The sequence below is a fragment of the Podarcis filfolensis genome (assembly GCF_964270895.1).
Source record: "Podarcis filfolensis genome assembly, chromosome: 3".
Lineage (NCBI taxonomy): Eukaryota > Metazoa > Chordata > Lepidosauria > Squamata > Lacertidae > Podarcis > Podarcis filfolensis.
This window is the reverse complement of record NC_139606.1, coordinates 48290225-48316139: the sequence shown is the minus strand read 5'-3', so window position 1 is coordinate 48316139 and position 25915 is coordinate 48290225. Positions and strand designations below refer to the sequence as shown.

The window sequence follows — 25915 nt, the reverse complement described above, 5'->3', positions numbered from 1 at the left end:
TGGAAACTGTTTCTGCCCTTCTCTTTTTCTTCTACACTTATGAATTGATCACACCTGGAATAGAAAACCTTAAGATGACTTTGACTTTTCACGTGGCAAGTTTCTGAGAACTGCTGTAGAAACAAAGGGAACACATTTTTCATTCCCAAGCCTGACCCCAGTTAGCATGATTGTGAAATTGCTAAAAAATTTAGATTGCGTATATTAACACGCATAATCTTGCACAACAGCTGTAGAATACTTATACTAGGTGAAATAAATGATCTGTCTAGTTCAACATTCTCTCTGGTATCTGTGGCCAGCCTAATGTGCCAGGCAAGCTTGCATGCCCCACATCTCTGTGCCCTGTTATCTGAGTGTCAGGAATATACTACGTGAATATGTCCTTCATGAATTTACCATCTCATTTAAAAAAAAAAATTGGACATGGGTCGCTCTGTGGGCTAAACCACAGAGCCTAGGGCTTGCTGATCAGAAGGTTGGCGGTTCGAATCCCCGTGACAGGGTGAGCTCCCGTAGCTTGGTCCCAGCTCCTGCCAACCTAGCAGTTTGAAAGCACGTCGAAGTGCAAGTAGATAAATAGGTACCTCTCCGACGGGAAGGTAAACGGCGTTTCCGTGCACTGCTCTAGTTCGCCAGAAGCGTCTTAGTCATGCTGGCCACATGAAGCTGTACGCCATCTCACTCGGCCAATAAAGTGAGATGAGCGCCGCAACCCCAGAGTCGGTCACGACTGGACCTAATGGTCAGGGGTCCCTTTACCTTTACCTAAAAAAAAAATCTATTGACGTAAGTGATGTGTTAATATTCTGTGGTAGTAGGTTTCATAGGTTTATTGTGCATTCCTGTGAGGAAATCTTAAAACTGCTTTGTTTTTGTTTTACTGTATAAAATGAAATAATAATTTCCATCCTCTCTGCTCCCTGTATAGTTAAAAGTCCTGATGTTATTTGTACACAAGATGCTTGATCCCTGTAATCATTTCAATTGCTTTTTAACATTTGCTTCTCTTAATATACATTCCTGACTGTGGTGGGGAGCCTGTGGCCCACCACAGGTTGCTGAACCTCAGTTGTGATTGGTCCCAACTCCTATATCCATTGCTAGGGATGATGGGAATTGTATGCCAGCAGGAGCTGGAGGACCACAGGTTCCCCCTACCCACTTCAAACACAACTTGAGGCAACTTCTGGGTGCACTGCTCTCACTTGAGGCTCAAGTGGCCTTGGTGGCATGGAGTGCCTTCCATTGGCTTCAACTGTTAGTCCAGCTATGTCCTATCTAGACAGGGATAGCCTGTCTTCTATCATCTATCCTCTGGTAACCTCTAGGTTAGATTACTGCAACAAGTTACACATGGGGCTGCCTCTAAAGGCAGTTTGATGCAGAATTTGGCTGCCAGGTTGCTGAACGGGGCAAGACAGTTTGGGCATATGATGCCAATCCTGGCCTGATTGCACTGGCTGCCAAATAGTTTCTGGGTCCTATGTAGAGGTGCTTTTTTTGACCTAAAAGCCTTAAATGTCTCAAGACTGCAATAACTCTCTCCAGATGAACTGACCCAGACCCTGCAATAATAATCTGAGGCCCTTCTTCATGTGCCTCCTCCATAAGAGGTCCAGAGAGTGGCAACACAAGAATGTGTATTTTCTGTGGTGGCTCTCCCTTTGTGGAATGCTCTCCCCAAGGAGGCTTGCCTGGCGCCTTTGTTACATATTTTTAGGTGTCAGGCAAAAACTTTCCTAATATGCCTAGATTAAAATATGAAGTACTGGATGGAAGAAAAATTAGTAAGGAAAGATAATAATATGCAGATGATTTGAGAAGGTTGTAGAATGCAAAGATTATTGTAAATTGTATAATGTGGAGGAAATTGAGTGGGGGCGGAGGGAAGTGGAAGGGAGAAAAGAATAATATGATGGATTGAGGAAATAGAAATGTAAATGTATGGGGGGATGGGGAGGAAATGGTGTTGGCTTTGGTATATCTGTATTGTAAAGTAATATGTGAAAAAAATAAAAAAAGGAAAGGAAAAAAGAAAAGGGAAAAAACCTCAAAGCGGGGGAAAAACCTTTCCTCTTCTCCCAGGCTTTGACTAATTTAAAAAATGTGTGGCCTTTTAAATGGGGGGGTATTGTTTTTGTTTGTTACTATGGTTTGTGTTTTTTGTGTTTTTATATTGAAATCCATCCCATGATCCTTAGTTGAAAGGTGGTGTAGAAATATAGTAAGTAATCATATTCCATTGATATGGGCTAACCAGCATTGTGCATAGCATTCTTATAATGTTACTTGCTTATAAATTGCCTAAAATGAACTGTTATCAGTCCGTATCAAGGAGAGCAAAGCCACAAGATATATGCTGTTAGAAGAAAAAAGTTGATTGCAAAGTGGGAGGGGAAGTAAGTAATGGTCTGTTTGATTTGGTCAAAGTGGTAGACTGTAATCTTAGCTGAACTTGAAAGGAGACGAAGTGTGACTAAGGGAAAAGTTGTGAGAAATGTTTATTTTTAGTAGTGAAGTGGAAAGAAAGTTGGCAGGTGATGACAACTAAGAGGACCTGAGGAGCAAAAAAGTGAAGAAGGGAATGGATAAATGTGAAACTATGCTTTTCAGTTAGTTGAATGTTAGGTGTGATGTAGTCTAGGGATAGAAACTGGGGCCCTCCAGATGTTGTTGTGACTACAGCTGAAGACTTTTATTCGAGCGAGCAATTAAAGTAATTTCTGCTTTTATAGTTTATTTTTACCTTTTTTATCTTGATTGCATTTGTTGACCTTGATGTAAACCAAATAGAATCAACTGCAGGTAAGAAATACATAAATAGTCAAAATAAATAAAAGTTGGACAAATAATATAATTCTCATAATCCCTGGCTGTTGGCTATGCTGGGTGGGGCTGATGGGAGCCAGGAGTCCAGTATCATTTAGGGGGCCACTGGTTCTCCACCCTGGTGTAGTTCATAATGATGAACTGGACATATTAAAGTTAGAGAGAATTGTACACTTTAGTCCTTGTCAACAGCAACTGTTTTGATTATTTAGTTGAATACTTCTTTTCTTTTCTGGACTTCTATTGCAGATTGGGCAACTTGCTTTCAAGGGCATGAAAAGGTTAAATCGAATCCAGTCCATAGTTTTTGAAACTGCCTACAATACAAATGAAAACATGCTAATCTGTGCGCCCACTGGGGCTGGAAAGACTAACATTGCCATGTTAACAGTTTTGCATGAAATCCGTCAGCATGTTCAGCAAGGAGTCATCAAAAAGGACGAGTTTAAGGTAGGAATTTAATGAACTGCAGGACAGCTTTATAACTTGTAAGATAAAGCCCATTATAGAGTTGTGCACATTTATATGGATTCAAGAAGTTTTCAAGGGCATTGTGTTTTCCCCAAGTCACATGGAGATGGAGCCTGTTGATTTACTTCATCTCTGTTATGTAATTCCTTTTTCTGTTCTGAAAATCTTATTACCCATGTGAAAAGCTTTGAAAATATATTTAGCTTTGATGCAGAACCAATTTTCAAAATGATAAGCCCGTGTAAACAAAATCTATTGTCTTTTAAAAAGCTGCACACTTATCCAGCACCGATAACCACTTTCCATATACTACTATTAAGTTTTTCCCCCGTTGCTGTAAGGTGCTAGGTATAATATTTCACAATAAATTGTGATTTGTATCAGTTGCTGCAAAACCAACAGTCTTGTACACTTTGCTCATTTATCAAACTGGTGTCCTTTTTGGTACAGATTGTTTATGTTGCTCCTATGAAGGCATTGGCAGCTGAGATGACAAATTACTTCAGTAAGCGGCTGGAGCCACTAGGCATCACAGTGAAAGAGCTGACTGGTGATATGCAGTTGTCGAAAAGTGAGATTCTACGAACCCAGGTATGCTACATGACAAACATAAGTATATTGATGGATGCAAGCAAGCAGTAGTGTATAAATGTGCTTTAACAAAACAATGAAATATTCTTGATTCATGAATTAAAGCAGTGATTTTTCAAACTTACTGCCATCAGGTTAGCTTTTCTGCAATGCTACCTGCTGCAGAAGATGGTGGGAAACATTCTAAGCTGCCTTGAAAGTCCATGCATAGAGGGAAACATTTGTGGAATATCTGAAAAGTTTTTGTATACATTTAAGCTCGTTAGCAGGATTAACGTGAAGCAAGAAGTTAAATGCAACGTTAAAGAAAAATCAGGGAATAGCTAATAAATCGAATAACGTAGGAAACGCAGTATTAAAAATGATAAGAAACTGCAAAAGGGGTGGAGTCAAAATATATACGTTTATTGGGAAGTTTTGTATTTGTATGTCTCGGGGGGGGATCCAAAATTGGAAAATAAAATTTATAAAAAAGAAAGTCCATGCATAGTGCTAGTCAGGCCTTTTGTGTTTCACCAGTGCCTTGCATGAGCAGAGATCACACACACCACTCCACTGTATGTCTGCTTTCAAATGGCAAGGCATAAACTGTAGTGATGAAGAAATAAGTCATCCAGTGAAACTTGTTCTTATTTACTGATACTTTTATTGGGAAACCAACTCCATATGAACTTCCAAATGGCCCTAGCGTCTCTTGGATGACTCTGAAAAACTGTTTTATGCCATGGCACCAGTATCGGTTCTCTTACCGCTTGCAGATCTGAGAGAGAAGCGAATGGATCTAGTGATACACAAATGGAGCTTTCAGCTTCTGTGTAAGCATAAGAAGAGCCCTGATGGATCAAGCCAAAGGCCCACATAGCCCGGCTTGCTTTTCTCATAGTGCTCAACCAAATACCTACAGGAAACTCACAAGCAGGACCTGAGCACAGGCTCCCCATTTTTGTTCCCTAGGAACTGATGTTCAGAAGCATGCTGCTTCCAACCAGTGAGGCACCCATTTTGTGGCTAGTAGCCATTGAGAGCTGTTTATATCCATTGATTAAAGGTAAAGGGACCCCTGACCGTTAGGTCCAGTTGTGGCCGACTCTGGGGTTGCAGCGCTCATCTCGCTTTATTGGCCAAGGGAGCTGGCGTACAGCTTGCGGGTCATGTGGCCAGCATGACTAAGCTGCTTCTGGCAAACCAGAGCCGCGCACAGAAACGCCGTTTTCCTTCCTTATTTATCTACTTGCACTTTGATGTGCTTTCAAACTGCTAGGTTGGCAGGAGCAGGGACCGAGAAACGGGAGCTCACCCCGTCGCAGGGATTCGAACCTCTGACCTTCTGATCAGCAAGTCCTAGGCTCTGTGGTTTAACCCACAGCGACACCCGCGTCCCATCCATTGATTATCCTTCGTGAATTTGTCTGATCCTCATTTAAAGCCATTGCAGTTGACGACCATTACTGCCTCTTGTAGCGGTGAATCCCATAGTTGAGCTATGCGCTGTGTGAAAAAGTACTGAATCTTTCAACACTGAGCTTCATGGGATGTCCAAGAGTTCATGCTGAAAGCATGTCTAAATCATCATCATCACCATCATCTTAGCACTCTGGCTGAAAGTGAGACAGGAGAGAGCTTGTTAGATTTCACCAAAGAGGGTTTTGCAAAACTGTGGCACCATCTCTGAGAAGACCCTAAGTATCACCTGAGTTTTTAATCAGTGACAGGACAGAGAGCAGAAACTCATTTTAAGATGTGGGCCAGTTTATTTGGGTGAGGTCAGTCATGTTAGTCATAAGGAGCACTGTGCTGTTATGTATATCCTGCTCTTAACTCTCTGCAGCCTTTCTGTTTCTTTCCTTCAAACAGATACTGAATTGTTATCTAACTCTTTGTGTACAGGTCAACTTGCAACTTGCATATAGTTAACTTACTCAATCCCAGCTTTACATGTTTGGCAGCTGGCCAGCTGAAATCGCACAAATTAAACACACACTTTGTCGACAATTAAACACACACGTTGTCGACAACCATACGCAACATAGGGATTTAATGCTGACCTAGCTAAAGGAGTTTTGTAAGGATTGTTGCAACGGAACTGTGTATTTGAAGCACTTAAGTGTTTTCAAAATGTCTCTTATCTTTTTTTACCCCAGCTCTGATTTCTAGCCCTAAACCAGAAACTCTAGGCTCAGATGTAGGGGCTTGGATGGACACACAGAGCTCTGGATAAGCAGGAAGAGCCCAATTCCAGTAACTGGGAAAGTGCCACATGCAGTGGATACGTGGGTGCACAGAAAATCTATTATGGTGAACAGACACTTTAAGTCAGTGTGGCTGCCTTTGTTCACTCACAGTTCTTTGTGCACAGCAGAACCCAGCAGGGACTGTCTGTTTACATATTGTCTCCCCACATACTAGAAAAGGTGGAGAGTGGGCGAATTAGTTTCCTGAAGCTCCTTTATAGAGGTTTTCTGTAAAGATCTGAGCAGCATTAATGTCTATTTTAACCAGATTTGTGGTAAGCACACTTGTGAGACAGATGTTGATGTGGTTTATTATGTTAGGTAATGTTTGAAACTCTGAGACAGAGACGTTAATAAATCCATAATGAGAGTCAGTAGCACAACTCCTACATATAACTGGTTTATTACTTTGCGAAAATACAACTTGTTTATGTAAGCTAATATTTCAGTGAAGTGGGCACTTTTCCAGTTACGCGTGCAGTGTTGCTTTTCTGGAATGGCGAAATAGCTTGGAGGGGGCAAGCAGATTGCCATTTCAAAGATTAGTAGATGGATTGCTTTTGTGATGACAGTGCAGTAGAAAGAAGTGAAGCAGACAACGGATGTGTCACAGCTGAACAGAGCAAGTAGCCCTGAGGGTGGCAAATGATATCAGGACTTTTTGAGCTGTATGGATTAGCACCCTGATGGGTTTGCCCGCTGATGGACTTCAGACACTTCAGCTATGATGGCTTTTCTGTCCAGTGGCAAATGATCCTGACAAGAGAGGGAACAATGCAGTTTTTCCCTTCAAGGGGAGGGCGACAACCAGCTTTAGGTAAGCAAAAGTGTGTGGGGAAGGGCTAGAATTCCTCACTTCTGAGGTGTCTTCCTGCCTTCGTCAGAGAGAACAGTTTTTGGCACAGCTCCCATTTTTGTTTGGCCTGTTTTTTGGCATAGGCTTATCTGCCTATGCAGATGGGATATCATCGCCAAACTTGACACGAGGGCTTCCATAATGTTTGAGTGTCAGGTGCCATTTTGAACCAAGATGGCGGACCAAAAGGTGACTCTTGATTTTACCTGATTTTTGACGTGATTGGTTCAAACTCACAAAGTGCACTACCCACTTAAAAATCACATTTTTTTCTGTTTTTAAGGATACTATGCAGGGCTGGGCACTCCCTGCTAGTATATAATATAACACTAAGAGTATTTTTGTGGCACTTTAAAGTCTAACAAATGTATTATAACTTAAACTGAAACAGACAAACATGGCTTCACTTCTGGAAATACAATAATTGTGATTATAATAATTTTATTATTTATTTTAATTTTAGTTATTAAGCATGACAAAATCTCTGTATTTTCAGTCAGTATAGTCTCCATTTGGAATTGCTAATTACTCAGGTTGTTGGTTGCCCAGCTGCTGTTCTGCTCACTCTGACATTCCTTCTCCTGATGACTGCTGCTTCACTTGCAATTTTTAAAGGGCCATTGGTTCCTGAATGCTACACGAGATGGAGCCAGATATGTGTATCCTCCCATGGCTCACCTCTTCTTTAATTCATACTCTGTGATTCCTCACCCCTTTTCTACCTACCACCTGGCAGTAAAAAAAACAACACACACACAAAACCTACTTTTTTTTTTAACGGCGGAATGAAAGAGAGAAGCCCAGTACCACTGATTTGCAGCCTTCATAGCTGGGTGATAAGCCGAACAGACACTTTTTGGAGTCTGTGGGTATCCTTTTCTAGTATTAAGGGTCTGTTTTAATTAAAATACTATAGACATATACCACACATATTCTCTCTCTCTCTCTCTCTCTCTCTCTCTCACTCACACACACACACACACACACCAAAAAGCCCTTCCGCACATCAGCATCACAACTCTGCACTGTCATAAGTGAGGACAGTACAACTGGGGTAGCCTGGTTTCTTATTGTTTGCTGTTTTTAGGACCAGTTTTTTTTGGTTTTTTTACAAATGAGACCTTTTGGAATAATGGCTTTTGAACACAAATAGGAGCAGCTGGAATCACAGAAGGTCCTCTGAAGACCCCGACATTACCAAGAAAAGTTCCCCATTACAAATGTTACATCTGAAAAGAAAAAGCAGTTGTTATAATACTTGTATTTTCTTCCATCATAACTAGGTGGAGAGAAAAAACTAATGCTGAGCGTTTTGCCCACCCACAGAGCTTCGGGATCAGAATATTTGCCTTTGATCGACATTTGGGCAGGGACCTGTAGCAATACCAGAATACATCAAGAAGCTATTGCTAATAAAGAGGAAGCCTTGTTCCTTTGCTGATAAATCTCTTGCAGCATTTCTCAGTGGCACAGCTATGCTGAAAGTAATTTCTTTTATTCACAAGGTAGAAAGGCATGCCCTATTTAAAATTAGATTCTTGTCCCCCCCTTAAGCGAACTACAAATGGAAATATAAAAATGTCTGTGTCTTTTTTCAAATGTAGCACAATGTACCCAAAGGTTGGTAGTGGTGTTCGAGGCTGAAGATACTTAGGAAAAACGTCTAGCTCTCCATAGGGAGCTGAACATCCTTTTCATATGCAATCATTTTTATAATCTGAAGTCTTCCTTATTTCACACTGTGTTCTCCCTTTATGGATTCATCTTTATAGTAGAGTGGTTTATGTGCCCCAGAATAAAGTGTTACATCCCACTTGATTGTATATTTTGGGAGGAATTCAGCAGTGCTCTTATGAACCTTCCATCTGTCCAAGCATTGCAGCTTGCCAGATAGAATGATCCCCTCTCTCCTCCCCCTGCATGCTGTTCTGGAGGTTCTTCTGGGCCCCCTATTGGCTATTTCAGGGGGTGAGGGGGAGGACGGCATGAAAGTCCCATTGTGCAAGCAGACCCAGCATGCCTCATCCTCATGGAACACATATAGGGAATCCTTCACCCAGTCTTTAAGGCAGAACTCGACAAGACTATCTACTCCCTTGCCCATCCCATCTTCTCACAAAGCTTCTGCCAGATGTCATTCAGACCACAACATCTAAACATTTTTATGCTTGATTCATTGCACAAAGAGCTCGAGGCAAGATTCAACTAGTTGTTCCATGCACAAAATGAGGTCTGCTTGCACAACCTAACTTTCTCCCTCTCTCTTCCCACCTGTCCTCCCCCCCCAAAAAAAAATGTTCTGGGGGTTTGAGGGGAAACCCAGAACAGTTTTAGGTGGTGTGAGGGGCATGAGAAGGAGGAAGTCTTATTGTGTGACTGGACCTCATTCCCCACACTCATGCCCCACTTAGCAGTGTGCTGAGTTCTACTCTCTGCATGCATACTTTGTGGGTTTTCTGTATCACTTTGTCATATGGAATACTGTTATACCTGGGCAGCTAAGTGGTAGAGCTCATGCATTCTGTTGCAGATGGTCCCAGGTACAGTCCATGGTTTCTCAAGGCAAGAGGATTGACTAGAACTTGGAGAACCACTGACAGTCCTAACAGGCAGTACAGTGGTACCTCGGGTTACAGACACTTCAGGTTACAGACTCCACTAACCCAGAAATAGTACTTCGGGTTAAGAACTTTGCTTCAGGATGAGAACAGAAATTGTGCGGCAGCAGGAGGCCCCATTAGCTAAAGTGGTACCTCAGGTTAAGAACAGTTTCAGGTTAAGAACGGACCTCCGGAACGAATTAAGTTCTTAACCCGAGGTACCACTGTACTGGTTTCGATGGACAGGTAGACAGGCCTAATATAAGGCAGCTTTCAAGGTTCCTGCTTGTGACACACTAACAGGTGATGATGGCAGATTACTAGTTACCAACGTATTCAAGTAAGCGCTTCGCCAAACAGTCATTTGTACCATTCTGCAAGCATGCTCGTTCTCCTGATTAGCCCTTTGTAACATGCAACTACTTTCTAATGCTGCTCAAAACCCAGCTAGACGGTGTGTTAGATTTGTGGCCACAACTGCATTCCTCCTCCTCCTTTCAAATGGCAGCCAAGGGGTCCTAATTTGGACTGGGACTATAGAGGGGAGGGAGGTGATTTGTACAAAGAAGTGTGAACGTTCAGTAAGTGCTAAATAAGAGCAGAGTACGGCGGCTTGAATTTTGGGAAAGGTAGTGTATATTTTATTATTTTTAAATTACTAATGGTAATTTAAATTTAATATTGCCAAAAAATGACTTTCCTTTTTTAAAGTATGTTGATTTCATTCTGCCTCCTTTCCTTGTGAACCCTCTCCTATATTTTAAATGACAAAATTGTTTAATCCCCTTTTAGAATAAAGGCTTTTTTATTTCAAAACTATATATGTTCTGGTTGATTGAAGCAGGCTTTTTGCTTAGAAGATTTAGTTTCAAGTATGCACACTCTTCCATTTATTTTACTCACTGTCTGAAAAAAATCAGTGTTAGTAGGCCTAAAAATGAAATAGTTAAATTAATAGCTATGCTGAGGTTTATTGTTGTACAACTTTAAAGGGCTAACATAAAAAAGAAGAAATAATGTTTTTCTTTGGATCCCTCATCAATCCAAAACAGTTGAGCACACTGAAAAGGAATATTTACTGCTTGTTGCTTATGTGTTTTCATGGACTGGTCCAACAGTGTCACCTGCAGGTGAACAAAATGTGTTTCTTAATTCTTGTAGTTGTTAATCCAATATATGATGCTGTAGAAGAGCTAATGTTTTGTGAAATAAAAAAAAAGGTGAAATGTTTTACTTTTCAATTCAGTATAGCCCAAGCTAGCAATGTTTTTGCCTACAAACCTTTCATCCACCTTTTCTTCATCTCCACGTTGGTTAAAAGAATGTTTATAGTGAATTCAGGGTGAATTTCAAATACATAAAGTACATTAGATTAAATTAGTGACACTTCCGCAAAATCAGGAATGAGGAATGTGTGGTCTTCTGAATATTTCTGAACTACATCTGTCACTCTCATTACTGGCCATGCTGACTGCAGCTGATGATTGCTAGAAGTCCAACATCATCTGAATAGCTCCCCATCCCTGCTCTGAAAGTTTACCTAGTCAGTTTTAGATCTGATTTAATATTTGTAAAACGTGATGATAACACACTAATAGTCTTGTTTTAATTCATGCAGGCAAACATTTTGTAGTGACATTTCATCATCCGATAAGTATTTTTTATTTTTTAAAATCTTATTAAATGTTTATATTAATGCAAAATCAAAATCTGTTAAGGTTATTTTTTTCAGGCTTCATAAATGGAAAGAGAACCTTTAGGAAGATGCTGGAAAACCTTTTGCTTCAAAATTCACGATTCTATTATCTCTGGCTTACAAATGATCCTTGTCATGCTTTTTGCATGGTGCTTCTGTAGGATTGCTGCAGGATTTGGGAAATCAGAGTGGTGATTTCCTATTGCCCTCCACAACACAGCATTGAGACTGCAGATGTCAACCACTGGCAATGCTTTGAATAAGCTATTTAGCAAGTGCACCTGCCTCACAAAGTTTTAAAATGTTTTTCACTTTGAGGCCTTTTCTCTTGTAACTGCTTACTATCTCAAACTTCAATTTGAATTTCTAAAACCTGTTCTGCTTTCCACATAAAAAAGAGAGAGACCTTGCCCCAAGAGGGCTCGTCATCTGGTGGGAAATGAAGCAGAAGAGCAAGATGAAAAGAGGAATAGCAGACCACCTGTCCTGTGGACCAAAAGATGCTCATTCTGGCAATCATTTGCAGAGTCGCACAAAGCGGCTTGCAGTTCAGTGCTCTGGGTGCTAGTGGAAAGCATTTAAAGGCAGAATTCCTTTTTCCTCCTTGAAAAGTAGCAACAACAATAATAACTAGCTGCCCTCCTTGCAATGTTTTGCCAGATATGATTGCAATTAGTGCTTGTTTAATAAATGGCCGACTTGTTACTGCTAGACTTATTAATAATATTTTTACAGAGACAGATGTGGAATACCTAACAGTACAGCTGCAGGGCTTTCTATGCTAATGTGTTAACTGCTTAGGATATGGTATACTGACTGCTGTGGCAAAGTGGTGATATTGTATGCAACTTCATGCCAGAATTACAACATTACATTATTTGTTTTTTCAGGCAAACACTGGGTATAATGATCTGTATCATTTTAAACTGCTATAACAATAAAGCTTTACTAATTTCCCTTTATATAATTGCTTTGTGAATCTGTTAATGCTTGATTGCATTAGGGTTTTTTAAAAATCTCACCAAATGATGACCCTTTTTACTGTGCGTTGAGTGCAAATATGATTTTTACAACATACTGTTCATAAAACAAATAGGACCCACTTATGAGAAATATTTCATTACTTGTATTAATAACTTTAAACATTGTAGAATTCCCAGAGTTGGTTATTGATTTTTCTTACTTTTGCAAGATTTAATAGCTTCTCATAAAACCCTTTTGTGCAAAGAAATCCACAAAGAAATCTGTAAAACTACTGTATAACTCTTTTGTGCTCCCCCCATACAAAAAGCACTATAAATTTAAAAGGATAGAAAAGCAGTCTTTATAGGTAATGCAAATGATGCATTAAGCTAGATTCTTTTCCTAGGCTACAATTTAAAAGTACTCTGAAGTCCAATTATCTTTGATTTAGCTGTAAAGATTTCAGAATAACAGCTGTGCTTGTTGAGTGAATATTCTTGAGCAGAGAAATGGATTTGAATGGTGAGAAATGTGGAGAGTAGGGGAGGGATGACAAAATGGAAGTGGAAGAACACAGTAATGCTTGCTTTCTTTTTGTTCTTTTTCTAAAAAACAAAAACATTCTGTCTTTTAGTGTGATGATTATATAGAATAAGAAACAACACTGAGGAATCCAGTAGTACTTAACATTTAATCTAAAAGCAGAAACGAAGAACAAATTGGGTATTATATATATAACCATAGTATCAGTGCATGCAAAATGACTTTATAACAGTTTAGTGTACTGGGCTTTCTTTTGAAATTCATGCAGAATAATTTTGTTTGCCAATTCAGTAGCCATCAGATTGAATTTACTTCAGCTGCTTAATTGAAACGCACAAATTAATCTTTACCTCTCAGATGCTAAAAGCCTTAAAAGTAAAACGCTGTTGTTCCCAGCGTGATTTTAGTCCCTGTTTGACTAACTTGCAGTTAGGGAAATCAGCAATCTTTTAATTTTGATTTCTGCTTTTAAATTAGAAATGTGTGCAATCTTTACATGATGGAAGTTTAAATGGGAAACTAAAGCTTCTATAAAGCTAAGTAGTCTAAACACTGTTTCTGCAGATTGCATCCTCCCGCCATTTCTTTGCTTTCAGAACGTCTTGATGGAAGACTCTGCTGAATCAAAGCAGCAGCAGCAGCAAGGATGAAGGTGATCTTCTGCATCATCTCCCTGCTGTTCTGAAGTGTCCCCAAGCTATTGAGAGCAGAGGGTTTTTTTGTGGGGAAAGCACCAATGATCACCTTGATCCCTGTTGTTTTGACCCAAGCCTGAATCAAATATGCTGAATCAAATAACATTCTGTCAGCTAACCGATACCAACTGAATATAACCCTGAGGCACTTGATTTGCTTGCACAAGTTTTGCCTTTGTTTAGGTATTTTGATTTTGTTTTGAGTGTATCTGTTGAATTGTTGTTGGGGTTTTTTAAAAAAACAACAACAACAGCAGCAGTTTGATTTTCCAAGGCTTTGAGGTCTTAGTGTTTTGGGAATGGTGTAATGTTGCAGGAATGAATCCCCTTCACTGTTTTGTCTCTAATGAAGATTGAGTAGGTCATATTTGAGAATGAAAGAACCATAGAGCTAATTCATATGTTACATTATGGAGAAGGTGGGGGAAAGCAGAGGGACTATTTTCCCTGCATATGTTGCAGCATGCAAAGGAAGAGACCCTTAGTTCACATTTGCTGAAGTAATAAAATTCACAGGCAGGATGGAGGCAGGGTTTTTAGGGGCAGATCAGGAAAAGGTAGTGCTTAATCCCTCCTACACTTGCCAAGTCTCCTCTGAAATTAGCTCTCAGAGGCTCATCCTCCAGCTGGGCTTAATTTGCATTTCTGAACTCAGTTGGCACAAACAAACAAAACTGACTAAAAACAGTTAAGCATTTTACATATCTGCCAATCCTTTATTGCAGATATCTCCCCATCCCCAACACACTCCCAGCCCATTACAAACAGGGGGGTTGGATCGCTATGATTGTCTTGCAACATGTAGTTTGACTCTGTGTACTAGAACTTAGGTCTGAAATAAAGCAGTGGGTCGGGACTGCAGCTTAGTAGCAGAGCATGTGCTGTTAATGCAGAATATTTTTAAGTTCAACCCTGTTATCCTGGTTGAAAGAGTAAGTTAGCAGGCGATGGAGAAGCACTCTGCCTGAGCGAGACAAATAGTCTAACATGGTCATAGAACAAACATTCTCTTCCTCCCTAGAGAATGAAGGAAGAGTATGTGATGGAGACTTAATTGCACTATGTAGCTGCCAATAAGCTACCATGCTGGAAAGCCAAAATGCATTTCCTAGATGTAAGGAATCCCCTCTGTGAAGGCAGGATAATAGGATGGTAGGATTTCTTATCTGTGCGTGTGTTCCATCACAATCAGTCAGGTCCCTGTGATGTACAGGAAAAGGAAAACACTTGGTTTTTGTTTCATTTTGCTTTATATCACAATTTTTTTCATATTTCAGAATTGAATATTTTCTTAACAAATTGTCCATTGGCTTTCACTACACAGGGGTAGGGAATCTGATGTAGCCAGAGGGACAGATACTCACCTCCCCTAACTCCCATGGGCCATTTCAGTAGGTGAACATTGTCACATGGTTTGAAATAAAGTTGTGCAGGCAAAGGCACAAGGGTTTTGTAATAATTTTATAATTTAGCTATTATTGGGGAAATATTGGAAAAGTAATAAAAATTATTCCTGCCCCCCCCAAAGGCACAAGGGTTTTGAAGATGCTACTGATTGGTGGTACCTGCATACCTCACTTTCAGCAGGGGGTCATGCCTGTGCCATACCTGAAACTCTGTATGACACCAGGTGTGTGTGGCTTATGGCCCTAATCTGGCCTGCAGCCTGGATGTTCCCCATGCCTGATTTATACCTCACACTTTGACAGAATCACCTGTTAAAATGGGCAATGAAATGTGGGGGGAAAGAGAAAATTATGAACAGGATTGCTGTGTGCTAATGAGGCACGCTAGCTGAAAGTTGTCATACCTGATTAAGGAGCTTATTGGCATCAGTCAAAGCTGACACTGGAATATTGGAGTTGATATAACCATGATTAGTGAAATGAATTAGAGCAAAGAAAGTCGGATAATAATATGGAATTTCTCTCCTGTTTAAAACATTTAAATCATTATTTAAACTTGCAGACTGAGAAGCTAATTATGTATTTTACAATACAAGTGTTGGATTTCACAAAGCACACAAGCTGTTCCTCCTCTTTTGTTCTGGAGGCTAAAAATGTGCTTTGTGTAGACAGACTTACTTACCCTAGAAAAATGTACTGGAATACTGTTTTGATGCTGCTTTTTATCAGTATACCATAATATGCTTTATTCTGATGACTTTCCCCCCTTATCCTTCCTTCCTTTGCACTTTCTCCTCTCTGCTCCCTTATGTCCTTTTATCTTTTGATATGTTTGCAGATTATTATACAAATATAGGTGCAAATCTTAATCAGTTTAATTGGTTAGTAAACTATTAAAGCTTATACCCAGTTAAACAACTATGCATTGTTTCCTGCTTGGCAGGGGGTTGGACTCGATGGCCCTTGTGGTCTCTTCCAACTCTATGATTCTATGAGTCACATTTTGTTACCATCTTTACTATTCTAGTTCTACATCCACCACAGTTTCTGGTCTCACCCACTTCTGGCATGCAATAGTTGAGATGTCACAAGAAAACTCTGCTATCCTCCGTTATCTTGACATGGTTTTTTTTGTACTGATGGGTTTAAATTGAGGGTGAGCATCTTCCCTGACTTCTGGTTTTATGTGGATATCTGGATGAAGAGAGCTTCAACGTCTTTTTTGTTTTAAAAAATATTTCTGTCGTAATGTTACTGTGAGCATGTTACGTGTTCAGTGACATGGAACAACTTTTTCCAGCTCGAACAGAGATAGCTGGTCTCAGTGATCCATTCAGAATACAGATGTTAGATTAACCGGGAGAGAGCCATTATGAGCACATTGTACTTCACAAGGTATTCTTTTGTGGGCTCCACCTCTATCTGAAATGTGGCAGGTGGCTACCTGGGAGAAGGCCTTTTCTGTGCTGATGCCCAGCTCTAAAATTTCTCTCCCCAGAGAATGCTAGCCTGGCAATCTGGTGCCTTTCTACCATGAGGTGAATGCATTTTTTATTTCACTGGGGTTTTAACTTTTTAACTCCAGTTGATCTGTATGTGGATGCTGCTTTTATAAGGGTGCTGTTTTTCACTTAATTTAATGCATTAGTAACTTTATGATGATTTTAACACTTTATTGTAAGTTGTCCAGATAGTGTATTTCAAAGATGGGATATAGGAATTTTGTAGTTACTAAGTGAAATTTTAGGACTCCTGCAAAGACAGCTTCAGTGTGCTATCAGGCTTATTTTTGCTCTTGAATATACTGGGATGGTCATGTGCGCTCCTGCAGTCCAGTTGATTTGCACCCTCAGACTGTCTAGATGGTCATGTAGAATCTGTAGCAATGATCCATAGCTTTTTACAGAAAGACTGTCAATTTTCATGCCAAAAAAAGTTCCCATTTTGGGGAATGGGTATTGGTCATTCTTCCGTTGCACTATAGCACTAGGTTGTCCTGGCAGTGTGCCAAATTAGGTTTGCTTTTTTGTGAAATGCTTCCCATTAATGCATTCTTGGGGGCAGGGGAGCGGGTGGAAATGGGCAAAGGTTTAGCATAGCAATAGCAGCCTTTACAATACTTTTTTCTTGCATTGCAATCCATGGTATACTGAGAAGTAAGTCCCACTTCATTCAATGGGACTCAATCCCAGGTAACACGACATAGGATTGGAACCTAAATATCTGTATCCAAAGTCTTAAATGTTGCACTTTTGTTAGCTGATATTAATTTTTTAATTGACCAGCGGTTTTGGACTTCTGCACGCATTTATTCTGTGCTTACCCAGTGATGGAACTAGTTCTGGAGTAGTTCCTAATACTAATCTGGGCACCACTGAAGAGGGTGTGGGAAGAAATTATATGGACAGAGAGAAATGTAAGTTGACAGTCAAAATATTGACAGTTAGCCCATTTCTATTTGGCCATGCCCTAATACGAAAACCAGATTGAAATGTCTTGCATGAGTTTCAATTCATTAACCAAATGTGACACTTTATTTCCTGGCTGTTTCTGTGCTGAGAGAACTGAAGTGGTGTAATAGTGATATAAATGAAAACTCTTTGCAGTGCTGCTCATTGAGAATAGAAACCATGGCTGTAGAAAGGTATTCTAAAACTCCTTTAAAAATGAAATGGTTTTCCAGTGTCACGAAATGAATATGCTATGACTATCTGTGAAGCTTGCCATGCTCACTGTAAGAAAGAAGAGATGACAAAAATAAATATGATTATCCGTGGGCTAGTGGCATAGAAATGTGCACTTCCCATGGGCAACCTATATACCCAGCTTCACTGTACTACTCATTTTGCCCCAATTGTATTTCCTAGATCAGGGATGTCCAACAGGTTTATCGTGATATACCGGTCAATCGTGGGCTGTCCCTGTTCGATCCCAATCACATTGGCTCTACCTCCCCCTAAAAAAGCTCAACAACTTTGGCTCTTCCTCCTCCTAAAAAGCTCATCAACTTTGGCTCATCCTTCCCCCCAAAAAGCTCAACATCTCTGGTCAATCCAATGGGTAGATTACTGCCAGTTTTTTATAGTGGGAGGAGATCACAGTCTCTTGGGAGTTGGACATGCTTGTCCTAGATGAATGTATTGATGTGAGCAGAGATTTGCATTTCTAGGCAAGCTCCTTGTTGTTATACAGGCAACTGCCTATTGACGTGGGTGGTTACATTCCAAGGCACCGCTCGCGTCAACAGAACGTGTGTAAGCCTGTTGTGCCCCTGCCCCATTCCATCCCTGCCCCATTGCGGTGCCAAAAACTGTGTGCTCATCAGCGGTTGTATGCATGCTGGCTGCACAAAAATAGGGAGTTGCTTCCACAGTGGTACCTCATGTTACGCACCGTCCCCCATACAAATGCTGTGGGTTACGAGCTCTACTAACCCAGAAGTAGATGCCCCTTGTTGCGACTTTTGCCCCAGGATGCGAGTGGAAGTTGTGCTCCAGCGGTGTGGCAGCATGTTACGAGTGGTTTCCTGTTACAAATGGACCTCCGGAACGGATTAAGTACGTAACACAAGGTGCCACTGTACTTGAATATTTTTTTGCAAACACAGTTGGATTGGGGGGGTTGATTCCCCTCACCACATGTAAATATTTTTAAAAACCCTTTATTCCAGTAGCTAATTTTAGTAGTGGTCTTGTGCCTACCAGAAAGACAGTTGAATTGGTAAGAGAATGTAAAGATTTCCGAATACTTTGAGGACTTGCCCAAGTACGTAGAAGCGTATTTACTCAGTCAAGAACTGAGCATTTCTCTAGGTGCCATGTTGAATATGTCAAAAGGAAATAATAAACTGGAGTAGGGTGGTAGACATGGGTGTGCTTAAGACCTAACAGTTTGTCACAGGGATGGGAAACATGTGGCCCTCCAGATGTTGGACTCACAGCTCCCATTATCTCTAGGCAGCATTTCCAGAGCTTAGGAATGGTGCAAGTTGTAGTCTAACAACTGGAGGGCCATAAATTCCCTATCCCTGGTTTACCATATCCTGAGGGTGGGTTGGGGAAGGTAACCTGAAAAGTGTATCTTACAACCATAATCAATATCCCACTTTTGGAAGCTCAGCGTTTTAAATCTAATTCTAAACTGTTTGAAGCTTAAAAGGCCCTTCTTCAGACTTTATATATTTTTCCTTCTCCTCGGCACGCCTCCCATTATCCCTGACTATTGGCCATACTTGCTGGGACTGATAGGCATTGGATTCAAACAGCATCTGGATGGCTGCATGTTAGCCACACCTGCTCTTGCCCAAATCTCCTTTCCAACTATCCTATGCAGCAAATGGAGGTGAGGAACAAACAGCCCCTCATTCATCCACCCCATGCCTTGGCACTTAGTGCTACAAGGCAATTTGGTTACAGAGTTAGAATTCTAGGCAAGATGAGCAGTAAACTACTCATCTTGCCTCAGAGATGAAACAACTCACACAACTGCACTTAGAGGAGGAAATCTTCGGACTGTTTGTTCTCCTTTCCTCACAGGAGCCTAAATTCTTAGTCATAAATCTGAAAACGAGCAGCATTGTCTAGCAAGACATGCACTGTTCTTCTAACTTTGGGTCCAGTCCATCAGGCACTGGCACTGTTTTTCTCCCTCAGTTTGTTTAAATGGTGTTTGTGTCAGAGTCCTATTGAAATTCAATGCTGGAGACTGCTCAGCAGCTGTGCTCAATGTGTTCACACTGTCTTCAGAATAACAATATACAGAACTCCGCATTTAATTCACGTCGTTATTTAGAGTGCCATCAGCAACTTTTAATTACAACATGCAGCCGTAAAAGAGGTTTACGCTTAGCACCGAATGTGTCTAAATACTTTAAAACTGAAGAAGAAGAAAATATGCATCTGTTTTATTTTAAATTGTGACAGCAGGGCTGTGGTACAAGAAAGTGTGTGATCGCAGCAGTACCAGTTTAGCTTTGGCAAATTAGCTAAGTAGCTTGCGTTTGTAGCATTTCACACCTTTAAATTCTTAATATGCCTTGCTAAATATATTTCATCACAGTTTGCTAATTAATGTTCTATGAAAATTACAGCTGCTAATTTTCGTGGTTGACATGGCTCATTTCAAAGTGGTAATAAGTTACATCTGTAGTGGTATGATGGCATTTTATAAATGCTGGTTGTACACTCACTATTTGGAGTTAGAGTGGGTTCATTAAAGGCCGCCATCATTATATACAAAGCCAGTATCTTCCCTGTACACAGTGTATTGTTGCGATTCTCTGAGTCTAATGTGACTAACATGTCCATCTTTTTCCACATCAGGCAACCAGATGCTGGTGATGGGGGATGATTCCCTTTCCCTTGCTTGTGAGAGATGCAGGGACAATTGACTAGCTATGACTGCTGGCCTGTAGCTTTCGGCTTTTGATTTGTTCTTTTGTCACTAGCTATTCTCATTTTCTCAGGCGAGTCAGTCTAAAAGTTAACATATTTGGAAACCACATTTTCTACTGCATTAAACTTCCGCCTTTAATAGGGAAGGGTCAAAGTTCGGTGATGGAGCACATGCTCCCCGTTCCAATCTCTGCAGGTAGGACTAGGAAAAGTGCTTTGAAATCTGGATGAGCTGCTGCTAATCAGTTAAACAAAACTCAGCTAAATTGACCGGTGGTCAGACTCTGACTTTGAAGTCCCTTCAAACCATCCCTGGAATCCAACCATAGCCAAAGCGCCAATGCAGAATAGCTCTAAGAATCTTATGCCTCTTGGAAGTTGTTAGCTATCTTAGCAAGATTGTTAGCTATTGTTAGGGTAGATTGTTAGCTGGCGTGGCTATAAGGGCAGTGACAGTACTTTCAGTAAGGTTCATTTGGCTAAAGAGGGATTTGCCTGACAAGTGGACAAAAACAGAAGATTTCTGCCTCTATTTCCACATATAGAGTGTTGCAGCATCTATAAATGTTTTATTAGGTTACATAGCATAGGCATAGAGATTTATTAGCTGTCTTCTATTTTTGAACACACACACACACACACACACACACACACACACACAGGTTCTGTTTTGTATAGATTCATTTAGATCAGCCTACACATTTAAAAGAGAACGTAGGGCAACTCCAACTGGTTTCCTTAGATTTATTTGTTTCCTAATTTAAATTTATATTTATTTTTTCATTAAATGTCTATACCACCCTTTTATCCAAGGATCACAAGGCAGGTTGCAATATAAAAACAAAAAATTACATAACACGGTAACAAACAAAACAATAACCACTACCACCTTTAGCAGTATAAAGGTAAAAGTAGTATAGGTATAGTATAGCATTTAGTAGTATAGGTGACTGTGCACTTGCGTATGCTTGTGTGTGGAGGAAGATACGCATTGCATTTTACAGGATCGTGGATGAAAAATTAACACACGTTACACCTTTCAAACAACATTTAGACTTAGCTGATTGTACTAAAGCTTGTTTTAAAATTTGACCATGTTTAAATAACCCCCCCCCCCAGTTGTATCAGTAAATATATTAGATGCTTAGGTTTCAGTAGAGTGATAATGTGAAAGATTTGTATAATTGTGTGTGTGCCTGTGTGCAAGCATACACACACCAACTTCATTAGAAGTTGAACTTTCAGGACATCCATTCACATTGGTTGGCAGAAGGCAACAACAGAAACAAAAAAGTAGTACCAACTTACATAGTCTTCTACCACAAAATATGTGATGGGAAAATTTTCTTTAAAAGTTAGCCAGTTACATAAGGGAAGCTATCAATGACTATTAACAATAGGTAGTGAATAATAGAGTGTCCATGTTCCGTTTCAGTATGCTGACTAGCAAAACAGTTATGAGCCAGTGTGGTGTAGTGGTTAAGAGCGGTAGTCACGTAATCCAGGGAACCGGGTTCGCGTCTCCGCTCCTCCACATGCAGCTGCTGGGTGATCTTGGGCCAGTCACACTTCTCTGAAGTCTCTCAGCCCCACTCACCTCACAGACAAAACAAAAAATTTTTTTTTCTTCCAGTAGCACCTTAAAGACCAACTAAGTTAGTTCTTGGTATGAGCTTTCGTGTGCATGCACACTTCTTCAGATACACTGAAACAGAAGTTGCCAGATCCTTCTATATAGTGAGAAGGTGGGGAGGGGTATTACTCAGAAGGGTGGTGGGAATGGGTGATTGGCAGATAGCTGTGATGAGCCTGTTGACGACTCTTAACGACTGCAATAGGTCTTACAGGAAAAAGCAAGGGGTGAGAAGGTGAAAAATGGCTTTGTCATGTATAATGAGATAAGAATCCAATGTCTTTGTTCAGACCAGGTCTCTCCATGGTTTTAAGTTTGGTAATGAGTTGCAATTCAGCACCTCACATCTGTCACCTCACAGAGTGTTTGTTGTGGGGGAGGAAGGGAAAGGAGATTGTTAGCTGCTTTGAGACTCCTGAAGGGGAGTGAAAGGCGGGATATCAAATCCAAACTCTTCTTCTTCTTCTTCTTATATCAGGCCCTTCCTCCCAAAGGAGCCCAGGGCAGCAAACAACAAGTAATAAAACAATAAAAACATCTCACCATTGGCAACTCTGGAAGTTGTACTCCAAAGCATGTGGAGAGCACCAGGTTGGGGAAGGTATTGCTATTATAAAGGCCACATTGAATAAATTATTTAACCAGTAGGCACCATTTTCAAGTGTAGCAAGAAAAATTCAGTCCTAAATTAGCTAATAAACAAAAGCTCATTATATTTCCCCCCCTTTAAGTTACATGAGAATTTGCCTCCTTCTTTTAACATCTAAAGCTGTACCTTCTGTATAGTAGCTGAAGCCTGATTAGAATTGTTCCCATTTATAAGGTAGTTCTTGAATTTGAAGTTATATAGGAAGTCCTGCTTTAATGGGTATCAGTTGGCTTTTCTAGTTACAGAACGAGGAAGGTAATGTTTTTTGCATGTCCTTGAAACCTCAGATTTATTATTTCCAGTCTGGTGATTTATCACTTTTACTACAGGGATGCAAATATACAACAGATAACTTCTCTCAAATCTCAGCAATAAGTGCCAGGCAGTGAACATCTAGGAAGTTACTCTGAATTTCTGATGGACATGATTAATCCTGCAGTGTTAATACATAAATGGTGGCATATTTAAAGAGGTTCATGGATACAACAATCCTTTTAACTACACACAGTGCCCAGTAAGCGTTATTCAGATGTAGTCCTTGCAGGGCAAAATATATCGGATGGTAGGAGGAAATTTCCTGATTAAGTGATGAAGTTTTGTTGGCCTTAATGTCCGCTGGGGACTTGCCAGTCTACCAGCCACAGCCTTGACTGCTAGATTCCCTACCGGAAGGTACAGAGGGATTTCCAGTGCTATGCTAAGGCCAGCTGAGCAGGTCAGTGTATGATGCGTCAGTGAGAGAAGTTCCAGGTGCACAGCTTTCTCAGGGATTGGTGCTGCTGTTCTTTTTAGATAAGAAATAAGACTGAGAGATCTCGGCTGTTTTTAAGTTGGTTGGGGCTGTGGTCTTTTAGATCTACATTGTTTGAGAGGGGATGTTTAATCAGATTAAAATCTACGTCTCTTCCAAACCTACCAAGAAGCTGGCCTCAGAATGATAGTGTTGCCACATTTTGCTTTGGATGTCTGCCTCTTACCCATCTGCAAAGTTCTTCTTATTTGTGAAGGAAGCTCTTTTGAACAGTGTTCGAAACTCCTGTTGTTCTAGGTGCATTTTGCGGCAGGGACTTTCATTAGGACAAGCAGTTTCTAAGCTGTGGATGCAGTACTGCGCCTAAGATTTCAGATTAAAACTGCAAAATGGAAGGAAAGGAGGACCTTTTTCTGCCTCCCCACTTCCAGCTACTTTCTGAAGACTGGAGAAGAGACCCTCTTAAGAATATTAGGGGGGTGAGCAGGGTCAGGACTAGACCATGTGAAAAATGAACATATATTTTAGATGCAGTTCATTTATTTTCATCTTATAAAAAAGTCTGCCTAGACATTCCGTCGTTGCCCCCATAACCCAGGTTTAAGGTGCCATTTAGCTCCTAGCCTTCATATCTCAGTTTCTAACACTGCTTTTGAATAACTCAGAAGTTTTAGCTGAAATGTTTTACTAAGGCAAAGTGGGAAACTTAAGGTGTGGAGACTGAATTCTGCCCTCTAGGCCTCTCCCCAGGCCATACCTCTTACTGACCCTGCTCCATGCCCTCCTTGAATTCTTTTCCCTGGCTAGAATGTGTCCTTGGATTGTGTTGATGATACTTCTTATGTGCTGGAATGGAGGTAGGTAGGGGTGTATTGTATGTATGGCCTGAATATAGTGTACTGTAGAAAGGTAAGGGCGACATTGGATAGCTCAGAATGAGATCAGAGGAAAGTGGTTTGAGGCCAGGGTGCTTTGTAACACAAAATGGCAGTGGAATTCTGCTCTGGCAAGAATAAGCTTATCTTCATTGGTTTACAAACTTGTTATTAGCCATTTCTTTTTGTTTGTTTCATTTTGTGTGGTTTTTTTAAAAAATCAGTAAAAAATAAATAAAAATGTGTCTGCTCCTTTTGTCTTTGTCAGATGCTTGTGACCACTCCAGAGAAATGGGATGTTGTGACAAGGAAGAGTGTTGGAGATGTAGCCCTCTCCCAACTTGTGAAGCTCCTTATTCTTGATGAAGTGCACCTTCTACATGAAGATAGAGGACCTGTGCTGGAAAGTTTAGTGGCACGCACCTTACGTCAGGTATGTGCAAAACCCTTTTTGGAGCTGCCAGATTAAACATTAGAATGCACATGGAGAAGTCAAATAATTCTAGTTGGTTCCTTCATTGTGCCTAAGCTGCCTCCAGATCATGTAGCTGTCAATTAAGGCTGCTGTGAAAGACAACAGAGAGAGGAAGGATGAAAATGTGTAAATCTGGAAACTTTCTGTTTTGGTAACATGAATAAAATAAGGAATAATTCAAAATCTATCACATAATTCCTAAAATAAGACACTCATAAGTATTTTTTTATTGAATTGTTATACAAATACAAATGAAACAAAGTATAAAAAACATTTCAATTAAATACAAAAAAGAAGAGTAAAGAAAGGGGTCAAGACAAAAAGAAACAGAAGAAAAAGAAAAAAGAAAACAGCAAAGCAGAGAAAATGCAAAAAGTAAGAACATAAGTATACATCAGGGTAACTAGAATAGATAGCCCAGAATGTCATTTCTCTACCGAGATACTGACCCTTCTGGGGTGGATCTCTTTTGATTATACTTTTGGTTTTTGACTTCCGTCGACCTCACGGTGGTTCATTTCTTATAACTAAAGCAATTTCTCTGTATTTCAATAGATTCCTCATCTTGGTATAAGGAGACATTTTCCCACTTACGGGTTTATTCTAAACACAACCAAATCTTGGTTGTTGAACCTTGACTCGATAGGTAGATATTTAGGTATTCCCATTCCTTCTGGACTATTTTATTTGACTTATTCCTTAAGGCTTCAGTCAACTTAGTGAGTTCCAAGTACTCACTCAGCTACTGTAGCCATTCTTCTCTAGTTGGTATATGGTCACCCTTTCAGTACTTGGCTATTAGTACCCTAGCCGCCATCACTACATAGAAAAAATAGTTTTAATCTTTCTTTTCGGGTATTGTCAGTTAGAATCCCAAGAAGGAATGATTCCATTTTTTTGTGAAATGCGATTTTTAGTAAATTTTTCATTTCTTCGTAGATCGTAAATCCCAGAATTTTTTTTATTTCTGGGCACGACCACTACATATGAAAGAAGGTTCCCACTTGTAGTTTACATTTCCAGCATTTGTTATTATGGTTTTTGTTGATTTTGGCCAATTTTGCAGGAGTTAGGTACCCTAAGTATTTTTTAACAAAAAACTATATGCCTCTTGCTAGGCTCTCTGAAGCAGACAATTTATTCCTATCTTGGAGTTATAGGACCTTATTTAAAATTAAAAGGGTGATTCCTGCAGTCTAGTACAGAGGGCAGTATCCAGTTAATTTGTTCCATCAGTGCAATGATTTATGCTTGT

General features: G+C 40.2%; 1 protein-coding gene across 1 annotated transcript in view; it reads left to right on the top strand.

Annotated features, from left to right (window-relative positions):
* Window positions 1-25915, top strand: part of ASCC3 (activating signal cointegrator 1 complex subunit 3) — a 216673-nt gene that overhangs the window by 48643 nt on the left and 142115 nt on the right. Inside the window, exons 9-11 of the mRNA XM_083608265.1 lie at window positions 3082-3282; window positions 3754-3894; window positions 24454-24618. Of these exons, the coding sequence (XP_083464391.1) occupies window positions 3082-3282; window positions 3754-3894; window positions 24454-24618 (507 nt within the window). The remainder of the gene's footprint in view (window positions 1-3081; window positions 3283-3753; window positions 3895-24453; window positions 24619-25915) is intronic.